Source organism: Scyliorhinus canicula, chromosome 8 (genome assembly GCF_902713615.1).
Source record: "Scyliorhinus canicula chromosome 8, sScyCan1.1, whole genome shotgun sequence".
Classification (NCBI taxonomy): Eukaryota; Metazoa; Chordata; class Chondrichthyes; order Carcharhiniformes; family Scyliorhinidae; genus Scyliorhinus; species Scyliorhinus canicula.
The window spans coordinates 160,081,990-160,098,246 of NC_052153.1; the positions used below are offsets into that span (position 1 = coordinate 160,081,990).

The window sequence follows — 16,257 nt, forward strand, 5'->3', positions numbered from 1 at the left end:
GACCATTCAGTCAAAGTAGAAAAATCATCGAATTCATACTTCACGGCACCTATGGAGTCATAAGCATAGCTTCTCACAAACAATTGCTTTTCTTTCGCCAGCTTCTTGAATGTTAATTGTCCAACAGCATCAAAACTGAACCACTTAATTTTAGCTTATGATTAAACAATAAAATCCATAGATATTACAGATTCTAAAGATTAGTAGAATTGTTAAAATCTTAACAGGCATCTACAAATGCATGAAAGAAGTGCACAATGACAATCTGGAGAGATCTCGAGGTTTTCTCAGTCAGTGCAAATAAATGTATACGGCAGGACAAGTTGTTTGCCAGGGTGTTTAATTGTCTATGTTTGATGTTACAACTAAAGCCAGAATGTGCTTTGACTGGCTTCCCATGAATAGAGGGTGCCATCAGTTGCACATGTGACAATCTAGCCATCGCCCATGACATTCAATGGCATTATCATTGCTGAATCCAACATTATCAACATACTGGGAGTTCCTATTGGCAAGAAATTGAACCGGATGAGCCATATAAATACTGTGGATGCAAGAAAAGGTCAGAGATAAGCAATCCTATGGTGAATAAATTACGTCTTGACTCCCCAAAGCCTGTCCATCATCTACAAGGCACAAGTCAGTGGTGTGATGGAATACTGTACCATTTGCCTGGATGAATGCAGGTCCAATAACACTCGTAGCTTGACACCATCCAGGACGAAGTAGCTCACTTTATTAACACACGTTCACTCTCTTCACCACCACCAGACTGTGGCAGCCGTGTGTACCATCACACGTGTGTACCATCGCACATGATACAGTGCAGTAACTCATCCAGGTTCCATAGATACCTTCCAAACCCATTACCATCTAGAAGGACAAGGACAGCAGGCACGTGGGAACACCACCACCTGGAAATTTCCGTTTCAAGTCATTTGCCATCCTGACTTAGAAATATATCACCATTTCTTCACCGTAACTGGGTCAAAATCCTGGAACTCCCTTCCTAATGAGCACTGGGTGTACCTACATCAAAGGGGACTGCAGTGGTTCAAGAATTAATCAACCATCACTTTCTCAAGGGAAATTGGGAATAGGCAATAAATATTGGCCTAGCCAGCGACACCCGTAAATGAATTTTTTAAAAAAACCCGAGACAGCCAGATCAATTAAGAAATGTTATCAACTGCCATCAATTTAATTCCATCAATGTACTGCTGATTTGTGTTGTGGTGCTTTTATATTATGGCAGTTCTAGCATTCTAAACCTGCTCATACCAAGAAATAGAATTAATGGCTGGCTTGTGTTGTGGTGCTTTTATATTATGGCAGTTCTAGCATTCTAAACCTGCTCATACCAAGAAATAGAATTAATGGCTGGGTCATAGGAGCTAAACTTGACTCATGACATTGGTGGGGTTGCTCACAAATGAGGCCCAAGACAGGAGTTACATGACACAGCATGTGTGTTATCCAGCAAGCCACTGGCATATTGAAGATGCCTGCACAGGTTTTGCAGGTCAGCAAGTCTAAATTTGACTACACAATTCTGGAGGTGCTATTAATACTTGCCAGTGAATTATCTGCATTAATAGCGGTGTGCTCTGCTCTGAAAATCATGCAGAACAGGAATTAGACGTTCAGGATATCAATCATTCACCATCTGATGACAATAAATGCAGAGGAGGTGGATAAGGCAACAAGGAAAATAAGATGGGAGACCAATTGCCAGACTAGCCATGTACATTTCTACTTGAGATGCCCTGATTCCTTGAAGGTTCAGCCAGTGACTCATACTGGATGAAGGAAAATTAAAATCCTCAGGCCCGTTCTCATTTACACTCTCCAAGTGGATCCCTCATATTATTGACATTCTACGTGAAACAACTAAAAGGGTCTGATGGAACTTGCGATGCAATAATGGGCAAGACAGGGAAGTGGTGCACATCATTGCCTTTTATGTGCTGCCGTTTAAAATTAAAAAAAATGTAAAAAAAAATTTCAAACATTGATGTGCCTTACCCTTGGTGAATTCCTATGACTTTCTCTTACACGGGGCAGCATGGTAGCATGGTGGTTAGCATAAATGCTTCACAGCTCCAGGGTCCCAGGTTCGGTTCCCGGCTGGGTCACTGTCTGTGCGGAGTCTGCACGTCCTCCCCGTGTGTGCGTGGGTTTCCTCCGGGTGCTCCGGTTTCCTCCCACAGTCCAAAGATGTGCGGGTTAGGTGGATTGGCCAGGCTAAATTGCCCATAGTGTCCTAAAAAGTAAGGTTAAGGTTGTTGGGTTACGGGTATAGGGTGGATACGTGGGTTTGAGTAGGGTGATCATGGCTCGGCACAACATCGAGGGCCGAAGGGCCTGTTCTGTGCTGTACTGTTCTATGTTCTATGTTCCACTGAGGTTGTGGCGTTAGTGGAGGTAGAGTCTAGGTGCTTGGATCCCTGCTGAAATGTATTTGGCTAACACCCTCTGGGCTTTGTAGTAAGGGCCTGACCAAAAACTGCTCTACCTACACCTATGCACAGACCGACAAAACAATCGGGGCATGAAGCGGTATGTTGGGATGGGGGTACAATGGGTGAAAAGTTGGAACGCTTTGACCTATGACTATGACTTCTACTTCCACTTGCAATCATTCCTCTCACTCCTTACACTCTCGGAAATGGTGATCATGTCACTGGGTAGCTCAACCTACATTAATGGTCACTAACCTTCACCGTCTCCTTCCAAAACCAGCTGGTTCCCCAAAATTGCACATTTCCATTGGAGCTTGAAATAGTTGAGGTGAAATTGTTTCATGTGGGCATGCATCACATCCAACTGCACTTTAGTGAGCAAAACCCAAAAGGAGAGAAGTTAATTAGGCAATCAATTGAAATTTGGACTTTATGACATGCTAAACCTTGTCTTAATGCTGGGGCCAATATGTTTTAAATCTACAAAAGGAACAGGCTATACTGGATTTAGCAGAGTAATACACTATAACTAGCTAGCAGCCTGATGATGAGAATATTTTGCAAATAGTGATCTTGCGAATATTGAATTTGGTAATTATGCAGAGAAGAAAAAGTTACAAACCAAAGTTTTAAATTTGAATTAGTGTCTCTTATCATTACTCGGAGCCTTGCAGTGTATCATGTTAATTTTGGCATGGTAAAAGGAACCTGTTTTTGATTGATATGTCTCTGACATTCTCATCGTAGTTCTTAAATCTTTTTTCATCAAGCATCTACTTGCTTTCTTAACACATTAATGACACTTGATTCAATAATCTTTCTTGATAGCTTATTCTATATGCCTGTTTCTATCTGGCAGACCATTGACTTCACTGCCATTGGCATTTTTGGCCTCTATTGGCACAGGATAAGTGATTTTTCCTCCCAGCTACTAGAATCCTTCTGTTTATATTACAGTGCAGGGAATGACTGTTAGTTGTGCTGTAACTTAATAACATACTAACAATCTTTATTGTCACAAGTAGGCTTGCATTTAAACTGCAGTGAAGTTACTGTGAAAAACCCCTAGTCGCCACATTCCGGAGCCTGTTCGGGTACACAGAAGGAAACTGCAGAGTATCCAATTCACCTAACAGCACGTCTTTTGGGACTTGTGGGAGGAAACCGGGGCACCTGTAGGAAACAGACGCAGACACGGGGAGAACGTGCAGACTCCACACAGACAGTGACCGAAGTCGGGAATCGAACCTGGGACCCTGGAGCTGTGAAGCAACAGTGCTACCCACTATACTACTGTGCTTAAGACCAATGTCTCAATGTATATGTAATTGTAAATATTTTGCACAAGAATACTGTAAAATAATATGAACATATGAATTAGGAGCAGGCGTGGGCTACTCAGCCCCTTCAGCCTGCTTCGTCATTCAAAAAGATCATGGCTGATCTGATTGTAAATTGTAACCTTCTGCCTGCCTCACTATAACATTTCATTCCCATCTTTATCAATAATCTATCTACCTCTGCTTTAAAAATATTCAAAGATTCTACTTCCACAACCTTTTGATGAAGGGAGTTCCAAAAACGTACTACCCTCTTGAGAGAAAAATAAATCCTCCTCCTCTCAATGTTAAATGTGACAGCTGGCATTGCAGTTTTACAAAACGTGCTGCATAATGATCTTAATATGAATTTTTGAAAAAAACATCTGATAAGGGTTTCTTAAAGACTTTTAGCAAAGATCATAAGTAAGGAGGATTTGGTTGAATGAACAGAAAAGATGGATGGAGTGCAGAAAATAAACAGCAGTGGTAAAGGAAGTTTCTTGAACTGGGAACTGTGATTGGTAATCCAAATGAGCCTGTGCTGCAAGTTGCTCTTTACATAGAAAATGATCTGGACTTGGGAATTGGTCTGGACTTGGGAATTGAAGGAACAGTATTAAAATTTGCTGGTGACATCAAATTGTGGCTTACAGCAAATTTAAAGAAGGAGATTAGCTGAATTAGTAATTAGAGATGAGAGTATGCTAAAGGTCACATTGTTTAAGGTCATTTATAAAAATAAAGGTTTTGTTTTTAGACTCAGTCATTTAGCACAATGAATTGGTGTGGTCTTCAGAATGTTTTGCTGCTCATCTCTGAACCAGTTGTTGTTTTTTCAATTTTCTGATCTTTCTATTAGTGCCTCTGAAGCAGCTGATATTCTAACTGGTATAAAATATATAAATGCATGGAGATAAAATATGGAAATACCCATTAGTTCTAATCATATTTATCTACCTTGTTCTCATATCCCTTTAATTTCTTTGCCGTTATCCAGCTATCCAACCAAATCGAGTTTGGCATTGCTTTTGCCTTAGACAATATAATGCCTTGAAGTGAATTCCATAGCATCACAATTCTGAGACAAAATTAATTTTCTCTGCTGTAAGTTTTTTATTTATGGCCTCTCATTTCTGTTATTTATTTTGTGCGTGACTTTTATTTCTACCAAACCTAATACTACATCTTCGTTCAACCGCATCTGTTTTTCCTCCTAATGTTCTGCCTAGTGAATCTGGCATCCTGAAGTGTCTGTAATGTCCCCAGTAAAGAATTACATTGCCCACAACAGAAGCCTCTACTGATTGATAGTGAAGTCAAATGCAAAATACAAGTTTGTAATGAAGTGTTGCATTTGAGCATTACATGTTTCACTGCTTGCATTTCTTACACTTGAGTTTCATGTTAAAATATATTAATCACCAGAGAGTTTGCCGGAATCAGTGTACAAATAAAATGAATAGTCAAGAATTGAGATTGACTGATTGAGAAATTCAAATAGTAAAATAAATTCTGATTTGAACATAGCTGCTGGAGAAGCACAAGATTACAGAGATTATGGTGGAACTGCTGGAACTTTACCAGGAGGAAGATGATGCCTATATTGCTTTATCTGAAGCAACTACAGAACTCTACCAATATCTACTGCAACCGTTCAGAGATATGAGAGAACTGGCCATGCTGCGACGTCAGCAGATAAAGGTAAGAGACTGCAGTCAAGCTCTCCTCCTTGGCATGCAAATAGATAAGTATATAGAGGGTTTGTAATATGGGAAAGTGAAATGCACAGCTTATTCCACAAATGAGACCCTAATGTGTTTTATACAGGCCTGTCTTAAATAAAATCAACTACAATGTTTTGGTAGTCATTCTTTCTGTTTGTAACTATAGAAATGCCTATCAACATTCTGGGGTGTTACCATTGACCAGAAACTGAACTGGATTAGCCATGTAAATACTGTAACTACAAGAGCAGATGAGAAGCTGGGAATCCTGCAGAAAATAACTTGCCTCCTGACTCCCAAAGCCTGTCCATCATCTACAAGGCACAACCGGGGGCCAGGCTAGCTCAGTTGGCTGGACAGGTGGTTAGTGATGCAGAGCAAGGCCGACAGCATGGGTTCAATTCCTGTATTGGTTGAGGTTATTCACAAAGGCCCCACCTTCTCAACTTCGCCTCAGGTGTGGTGATCCTCAGGTCAAATCACCACCAGTCAGCTCTCCCCCTCAAAGGTAAAGCAGCCTATGGTCATATGGGACAAGTCAGGGGTGTGGTGGAATATTCTGCACTTGGCTGGATGAGTGCAGTTCAGACAACACTCGTGTAGGTCAGCACCATCCAGGACAAAGCAGTCTGCTTGATTGGCACTCCATCCACAGCCTTCAGCATCCACACCTGCCACCACTGACACTACAAGATGCACTGCAGCAACTCACCAAGGCTCCTTAGACAACAAATTCCAAACCTCTAACCTCTACCACCTAGAAGGACAAGGGCAGCAGATGCATGGGAACACAATTGCCTTGAAGATCCCCTCGAAGTCACTCACCACCCTGATTTGTAAATATGTCACCATTCTTTCACTGTCGCTGGGTCAAAATGCTGGAACACCCTCCCTAGCAGCACTGTCGGTGTGTCTGCACCATATGGATTGCAGTGGTTCAAGAAGGCAGCTCACCACCTTCTTGACAACAATTAGGATTGTACAATGAATGTTGGCCCAGCCAGCGAAGCATACATCGCTTGAATGAATAAAAAAAATAGCTGGATGAATAAAGAACTTGGAAGAATTCCTAGACCAGGGTGAGGATTTTAAATTGTTAGTTGTTGTATAGGCGAGTGTTCTTCAAACTTTTCTTCCGGGGACCCATTTTTACCAACTGGCCGATGTTCGGGACCCAACGTGGCCGACCTTCGCGACCCACGCCGGCCGACCTGAGCGACCCAACATTTTCTCTTACCTTGTCTGCTGTTGATAAAAATGGAGGAAATGGCTTTGGGTCCCTATGGCCCTCGTACACGCTCCTCCAATGGAACCTGTTGGATGAAGGTGAAGCCTTCCTCTGTCGGAAAGTATGGAGTCTCCATCTGTCCAAAGTTCTGCTTTTTTTTCCCAGTAAAATTGTATCAAATAAACCCCCCCCTGAACTTGTAAAAGAAAATGAATAAAATAAATGAGAAAAAAGTAAATGAATAAAATAAATGAATAAACCCCTGTCGAACTTGTAAAAATAAAATGAATAAATAAATGAAAAAAATAAAAAGTAATGAATAAAATAAATGAATAAAACCTCCCCGAACTTTAAACAAAAAGCTGCGACCGTTTTAAAAAAAATAGCGGTAGCACTGCGCATGCGCTTAGTTTTGTGCATGCACGCCGATGATTGTGTGCGCACGCGCTGTGCGGCAAAATTTTATTTACATGTTCGCGGCCATTTTAAAGGCTGCTTGCAGCCGGCGTTATTAAAAACCGGCTGCTGCGCGGGGATTTGCGCGATCGGAAGCACTGCGAAGGACGGCTCCACGACCCTCCGGACACCTGTCCGCAACCCATATGTGGGTTGCGCCCCCGAATTTGAAGAACACTGTCTTAAATGATGCTATTGTGCCTGCCTCTACCACCTCCGTTGGCAATACGTTCCAGACACCCACGACCCTCTGCGTAAAGAACTTTCCACGCATATCTCCCTTACATTTTTCCCCTCTCACCTTGAACTCATGACCCCATGTTATTGAGCTCCCCAATCTGGGGAAAAAGCTTCTTGCTATCCACCCTGTCTATACCTCTCATGATTTTGTAGACCTCCAATGAGGTTCCCCCTCAACCTCCATCTTTCTAATGAAAATAATCCTAATCTACTCAGCCTCTCTTCATAGCTAGTGCCCTCCATACCACGCAACATCCTGGTGAACCTCCTCTGCACCTTCTCCAAAGCATCCATATCCTTTTGGTAATGTGGTGACCAGAACTGTACGCAGTATTCCAAACGTGGCCAAACCAAAGTCTTATACAACTGTATAATGACCTGCCAACTCTTGTACTCAATACCCCTTCCAATGAAGGAAAGCATGCCGTATGCCTTCCTGACCACTCTATCGACCTACGCAGCCACCTTCAGGGTAGAATGGACCTGAACACCCAGATCTCTCTGTACATCAATTTTCCCCAGGGCTTTTTCATTTACCGTATAGTGCGCTCTTGATTTGGATCTTCCAAAATGCATCACCTCGCATTTGCCTGGCTTGAACTCCATCTGCCATTTCTCTGCCCAACTCTCATCATAGATCATAGAATTTACAGTGCAGAAGGAGGCCATTCGGCCCATCGAGTCTGCACCGGCTCTTGGAAAGAGCACCCTACCCGAGGTCAACACCTCCACCCAATCCCCATAACCCAGTAACCCCACCCAACACTAAGGGCAATTTGGATACCAAGGACAATTTAGCATGGCCAATCCACCTAACCTGCACATCTTTGGACTGTCGGAGGAAACCGGAGCACCCGGAGGAAACCCACGCACACACGGGGAGGATGTGCAGACTCCGCACAGACAGTGACCCAAGCCGGAATCGAACTTGGGACCCTGGAGCTGTGAAGCAATTATGCTATCCACAATGCTACCGTGCTGCCCTCCAACTCTCCAATCTATCTATATTCTGCTGTATTCTCTGACAGTCCCCTTCACTACCTGCTACTCCACCAATCTTGTCATCTGCAAACTTGCTAATCAGACCACCTATACCTTCCTCCAGATCATTTATGTATATCACAAACAACAGTGCTCCCAGCACTGATCCCTGTGGAACACCACTGGTCACAGTTCTCCATTTTGAGAAACTCCCTTCCACTACTACTCTCTGTCTCCTGTTGCCCAGCCAGTTCTTTATCCATCTAGCTAGTACACCCTGGACCCCATGAGACTTCACTTTCTCCATCAGCCTACCATGGGGAAACTTATCAAATGCCTTACTGAAGTCCATGTATATGACATCTACAGCCCTTCCCTCATCAATCAACTTTGTCAATTCCTCAAAGAATTCTATTAAGTTGGTAAGACATGACCTTCACTGCACAAAACCATGTTTCCTATCACTGATAAGCCCATTTTCTTCCAAATGGGAATAGATCCTATCCCTCCGTATCTTCTCCGGCAGCTTCTCTACCACTGATGTCAGGCTCACCGGTCTATAATTATCTGGATTATCACTGCTACCCTTCTTAAACAAGGGACAACATTAGCAATTCTCCAGTCCTCCGGTACCTCACCTGTGTTCAAGGATGCTGCAAAGATATCTGTTAAGGCCCCAGCTATTTCCCCTCTCACTCCCCTCAGTAACCTGGGATAGAAACCAACCATCTGGGGACTTGTCCACCTTAATGCCTTTTAGAATACCCAACACATCCTCACTCCTTATGCCGACTTGACCTAGAGTAATCAAACATCTATCCCTAACCTCAACGTCCGTCATGTCCCTCTCCTCAGTGAATACCGATGCAAAGTACTCGTTAAGAATCTCACCCATTTTCTCAGACTCCACGCATAACTTTCCTCCTTTGTCCTTGAGTGGGCCAACTCTTTCTCTAGTTACCCTCTTGCTCCTTATATATGAATAAAAGGCTTTGGGATTCTCCTTAACCCGGTTTGCTAAAGATATTTCATTACCACTTTTAGCCTTTTTGATTCCTCGTTTCAGATTGGTCCTACATTCCTGATATTCTTACAAAGGTTCGTCTGTCTTCAGTCGCCTAGACCTTATGTAGGCTTCCTTTTTCCTCTTAGCTAGTCTCACAATTTCACCTGTCATCCATGGTTCCCTAATCTTGCCATTTCTATCCCTCATTTTCACAGGGACATGTCTGTCCTGCACTCTAATCAGCCTCTCTTTAAAAGCCTCCCACATATCAAATGTGGATTTACCTTCAAACAGCTGCTCCCAATCCACATTCCCCAGCTCCTGTCGAATTTTGGTATAGTTGGCCGTCCCCCAATTTAGCACTCTTCCTTTAGGACCACTCTCGTCTTTGTCCATGAGTATTCTAAAACTTACGGAAGTGTGATCACTATTCCCAAAGTAATCCCCGACTGAAACTTCAACCACCTGGCCGGGCTCATTCCCCAACATCAGGTCCAGTATGGCCCCTTCCCGAGTTGGACTATTTACATACTGCTCTAGAAAACCCTCTTGGATGCTCCTTACAAATTCTGCTCCATCTAGACCTCTGACACTAAGTGTATCCCAGTCAATGTTGGGAAAATTAAAATCTCCTATCACTACCACCCTGTTGCTCCTACATCTTTCCATAATCTGTTTACATATTTGTACCTCTATCTCACGCTCACTGTTGGGAGGTCTGTAGTGCAGCCCCAACATTGTTACCGCACCCTTCCTATTTCTGAGCTCTGCCCATATCGCCTCACTGCTCGAGTCCTCCATAGTGCCCTCCTGCAGCACAGCTGTGATATCCTCTCTGACCAGTAATGCAACTCCTCCACCCCTTTTACCTTCCTCTCTATCCCGCCTGAAGCATCGATATCCTGGGATATTTAGTTGCCAATCATGCCCTTCCGTCAACTAAGTCTCAGTAATAGCAATAACATCATACTCCCAGGTACTAATCCAAACCCTAAGTTCATCTGCCTTGCCTACTACACTTCTTGCATTAAAACAAATGCACCTCAGACCACCAGTCCCTTTGCGTTCTTCATCTACTCCCTGCCTACTCTTCCCCTTAGTCACGCTGTCTTCATGATCTAATTCCTTACAGGCTTTAGTTACTACCTCCTTACTGTCCACTAACCTCCTCATTTGGTTCCCATCCCCCTCCCACATTAGTTTAAACCCTCCCAACAGCGTTAGCAAAAGCACCCCCAAGGACATTGGTTCCAGTCTGGCCCAAGTGTAGACCGTCCAAATTGTAGTAGTCCCACCACCCCCAGAACCGGTCCCAATGTCCCAAAAATCTGAACCCCTCCCTCCCTCTGAAGCCACGCATTCATCCTGCCTGTTCTTTCATTTCTACTCTGACTACCACGTGGCACTGGTAGCAATCCTGAGATTACTACCTCGGGTCCAACTTTTTAACTTGGCTCCTAAATCCCTAAATTCTGCTTGTAGGACCTCATCCCGTTTTTTACCAATATCATTGGTGCCTATATTGTGCACCATGACAACTGGCTGTTTACCCTACCACTTCAGAATGTTCTGCAGCTGATCTGAGACATCCCTGACCCGTGCACCTGGGAGGCAACATACCATTCAGGAGTCTCGTTTTCGACCACAGAACCGTCTGTCTACTCCCCTTACAATTGAATCCCCTATGACTATAGCCCTTCCACTCTTTTTCCTGCTCTTCTGTACAGCAGAGCCAGCCACGGTGCCATGAACCTAGCTACTGCTGCCATCCCCTGGTGAGCTATCTCCCCGAACAGTATCCAAAACTGTATACTTGTTTTGGAGGGAGATGACCGCAAGGGACACCTGCACTGCCTTCCTGCTTTTTCTCTGCCTTTTGGTCACCCATTCCCTTCCTCCCTCAGCAATCCTATTCTGTGGTGTGACTAATTCACTAAACTTGCTATCCACGACCTCAGCATCGTGGATGCTCCAAAGTGAGTCCATCCGCAGCTTCAGAGCCGTCATGCGGTCTAACAAGAGCTGCAGCTGGACACACTTCCCATACGTGAAGGAGCCAGGGACATCAGCCACATCCCTGAGCTCCCACGTTGAGCAAGAGGAGTGCAACTGACAACAGCTCCTCCACAAACCACCTTCTGGATACAGTAACCGTAATGCACCAATCCAAATTTTCCCCGCAACAGCCAATCAGCGGCTCCAGTCTGCTACCATCTGCTGGATGTTATTCCTGGAGGCCCTGAGGTTATTCATGAAGGCCCACATTCTCAACTTTGCCCTCGCCTGAGGTGTGGTGATCGTCAGGGTAAATCACTACCAGTCAGTTCTCCCCCTCAACGAGAAAGCATCCTACGGTAATTTGGGACTATGGCAACTTTACCGAACCTAGCACTTTGCACACTCCTATGCGAGACATACTTTTGAGCCTCCTGTTTGCAAGAGGCAGAAATAGACGACAAAACTCTTCATCGCCTCCAATATTGCCAGTTCAGGTCTCTCACTCCTTGATGCTTCAGAGTCTTGGACAACCTGTAGCAGACACATCAAGCACCCGAGGAATATCTAACAAAAGAGAAAATGCAGGAAAATCTCAGCAGGTCTGGCAGCATCTGTAGGGAGAGAAAAGAGCTAACGTTTCGAGTCCGATGAACATAGAACATAGAACGATACAGCGCAGTACAGGCCCTTCGGCCCTCGATGTTGCACCGACATGGAAAAAAACTAAAGGCCATCTAACCTACACTATGCCCTTATCATCCATATGCTTATCCAATAAACTTTTAAATGCCCTCAATGTTGGCGAGTTCACTACTGTTGCAGGTAGGGCATTCCACGGCCTCACCAATCTTTGCGTAAAAAACCCACCTCTGACCTCTGTCCTATATCTATTACCCCTCAATTTAAGGCTATGTCCCCTCGTGCTAGCCACCTCCATCCGCGGGAGAAGGCTCTCACTGTCCACCCTATCTAACCCTCTGATCATTTTGTATGCCTCTTTTAAGTCACCTCTTAACCTTCTTCTCTCTAACGAAAACAACCTCAAGTCCATCAGCCTTTCCTCATAAGATTTTCCCTCCATACCAGGCAACATCCTGGTAAATCTCCTCTGCACCCGTTCCAAGGCTTCCACGTCCTTCCTATAATGAGGCGACCAGAACTGTACGCAATACTCCAAATGGGGCCGTACTAGAGTTTTGTACAACTGCAACATGACCTCATGGCTCCGGAACTCAATCCCTCTACCAATAAAGGCCAACACACCATAGGCCTTCTTCACAACCCTATCAACCTGGGTGGCAACTTTCAGGGATCTATGTACATGGACACCGAGATCCCTCTGCTCATCCACTCTGTCAATTTACAGTGCAGAAGGAAGCCATTCGGCCCATCGAGTCTGCACCGGCCTCTACAAAGAGCAACTCACTCAAGCTCAGTATCTACCCTATTCCCGCAACCCAGCAGCCCCCATTTAACCTTTTTGGACACTTAAGGGGCAATTTAACGTGACCAATCCACCTAACCTGCACATCTTTGGACTGTGGGAGGAAACTGGAGCACCCGGAGGAAACCCACACAGACGCAGGGAGAACGTGCAGACTCCGCACAGACCGTGACCCAAGCCGGGAATCGAACCCGGGACCCTGGAGCTGTGAAGCAATTGCGCTAACCACTATGCTACCGTGCTGCCCATTAATGCCCATCATGTCAGTCATATGCCTGACACCAGACTTCCGAAGCAACTACTCTACCTGGAACTGGGGTACAGGAGGAAGCCTCCAGGTGGACAGCAGAAATGTTTAAGGATATCCTCAAATCCTCCCTATGGAAGTCAAACATCCCTGATGACGAATGGGACTCTAGCTGTGACTGACCAACATGAAGAAGGTTCATTTGGGAAGGTACCAGATACATCAAGAGACTTTGGGTCCATGCAGCGTCAAAGTTGAGGTGACGGAGAGAGTGCACAAATCTCCAAACACCTCATCTATTTGACCCTCCAATCACCACCTGTCCTGCATAGAACATAGAACATAGAACAGTACAGCACAGAACAGGCCCTTCGGCCCTCAATGTTGTGCCGAGCCATGATCACCCTACTCAAACCCACGTATCCACCCTATGCCCGTAACCCAACAACCCCCCCCCCCCCCCTTAACCTTACTTTAATTAGGACACTACGGGCAATTTAGCATGGCCAATCCACCTAACCCGCACATCTTTGGACTGTGGGAGGAAACCGGAGCACCCGGAGGAAACCCACGCACACAGGGGGAGGACGTGCAGACTCCACACAGACAGTGACCCAGCCGGGAACCGAACCTGGGACACTGGAGCTGTGAAACATTTATGCTAACCACCATGCTACCCTGCTGCATGTGGCAAGGTTTTCGGATCGCACATTGTACTTATTGGTCAATTCAGAACTTTTCAAACCAGAGTAGAAAGAAGTCATCGTCAATCCCAAGGGACTGTTTAAGAAGGTGATATGAGACAATTTATCACTGGTGAAGGTTTATTTGGTGTCATTAAAGTGAGCTTCTGAATTTACAGGTCTGTGCTGGACTCTGGATAAGCTACTTTATGAACAAATTGTTGAGCTAGTTTAAATATTTTCCTTTCAAACTATGGACAAAGACAAACCTAAACACGAGCTGTTGCTGTACAAAATGCAAAAGAAAAGTCTTTCAGGGCAGCACATGGCACAGTGGTTAGCACTGGGGCTGAGGCGCTGAGGACCCGGGTTCGTATCCCAGCCCTTGGTCACTGTCCGTGTGGAGTTTGCACCTACTCCCCGTGTCTATGTGGGTTTCACCTCCACAACCCAAAGATATGCAGGTTAAGTGGATTGGCCACGCTAAATTGTCCCTTAATTGGGGAAAAAAAAAAGAATTGGGTACTCTAAATTTTTTTTTTTTTTTTAAAGCCTTTCTTTCCACTTTAGTTTGTTGTTGTGGATTGCACATATTGGTTAAAATCTATGTCTGAATGTGAATAAAGAGTAACTTGATTTGTGCTGTTATGGCACCCTGTATGGTTGCCTGTATTTTTAATACAATGTAATGCAGTTTACTGAATTAAAAAAAAAAAATCTGGTTTTGTCTATCATTAATTTATTTAGGGATGATATTTTCAGTGATATTTTGAGGTGCAAGATCAGCCACCTCTTGTTGGATTTTGTTAGTAATAACTTAATTCAGGTGTCTAACATTTTAATAATAATAATCTTTATTAGTGTCACAAGTAGGCTTACATTAGCAATGAAGTTACTGTGAAAATCCCCTAGTCGCCACACTCCGGCGCCTGTTAGTACACAGAGGGAGAATTCGGAATGTCCAATTCGCCTAACAGCACATCTTACGGGACTTGTGGGAGGAAACCAGAGCACTCGGAGGAAACCTACGCAGACACAGGGAGAACAACGTGGAGTGAGAATGAAAGATAAGTCATCGCCACAGAAACCAGGGAAACCGGGTGCTAATGGCCACAGAAACCAAGGGGAAGACTCCGCACAGACAGTGACCCAAGTTGGGAATCGAACCTGGGACCCTGGTGTTGTGAAGCAACAGTGTTGTTCGCAAAAGCAGAATCTTTAATCATTAAAAAAAGGCATCTAAGTGGTCACTGATCAGGTACCTGATGTATCTTTCTAGTCCAAGATCAAATACCTGTTTCAGTTCAATCTAAAAAGAAATGTTTGTTCTAGTTAAATGTGAAATAAGCATTGAAAAGAAGAAGAAAGAAAAGAAAATCGCTTATTGTCACGAGTAGGCTTCAAATGAAGTTACTGTGAAAAGCCCCTAGTCGCCACATTCCGGCGCCTGTTCGGGGAGGCTGTTACGGGAATCGAACCGCGCTGCTGGCTTGCCTTGGTCTGCTTTCAAAGCCAGCGATTAGCCCTGTGAGCTAAACAGCCCCTGTAAAGGATGCAGAAGAGATTTAATAGGATGGTACCAGGCTGTGGGACTTCAGTTATGTGGAGAGATTAGAGAAACTGCGGTTTTATGGTTAAGAGGAGATTCTACAGAGATGTTCACAATCATAACTGGTTTTGATAGAGTAAATAAGGTAGGATGGTAACCTGAAGGCATAAATTTAAGTGATTGGCAAAATAACTGAAAGTGACATTTTGTGATCTGGCATGCACTACATGAAGAAGCAGTGGAAGCAGATTCAATAGTAACATGAAAAAGATAGTTGAATCAATACTTAAGGGAAAGCATAGGGGATGAGCAGGGAGTTTTAATGGCTGGATATCTCCACCAAAGAGCAGACAGAAACTTGATGGGTTGAATGTATGATTCAATAACGTCCTGCCTAACTGAGAGTAAATATGTTGGTGCGCAGGATTACACTTGGGATTAGGCTTGTCAATTAAATTCAGTAACGTTGTGAATTACAGTGAAAGGTCTCCATTAAGTATGATGATTAGGATTGTTTGTATGTAATTCCCTGTGACAGTATTAATTGGGCTTTCTAAGACACATTTGTATAAATGTTGGGGGGGGGGGGGGGGGGGAATAGTTCTTTCACTTCACTGATGTCCATTTTTATTTGCGAGTTTTTGAAAATCCTGTCACTGAATAACTTCTGAGCTGTGCTGATATCTTTTTTTTTTATGGTTGTTTATGTTTTCTTTATGGTTGTTTAAATATTTGAACAGTGATAAATAGAAGATAATACTTTTGTTGCTGATGATTGTGGAGTTATTCAAACTGTGAGCCAGATACGATGTGCATGGCAGTGGGTCAGGCCCGATGATATGCGAGGCAGCGGGTCAGACGCAATGCGCCAGTCAGACATGATGCGCGGAACAGTAAATCGAAGAATGGAAGCACTA

General features: G+C 44.1%; 1 protein-coding gene across 1 annotated transcript in view; it reads left to right on the forward strand.

The window, feature by feature from the left end:
* The window catches only part of jmy (junction mediating and regulatory protein, p53 cofactor), a 178,882-nt gene that overhangs the window by 21,643 nt on the left and 140,982 nt on the right, over nt 1-16,257 (forward strand). The window contains exon 2 of the mRNA XM_038805564.1: nt 5,312-5,485. Coding sequence (XP_038661492.1) covers nt 5,312-5,485 — 174 coding nt within the window. The remainder of the gene's footprint in view (nt 1-5,311; nt 5,486-16,257) is intronic.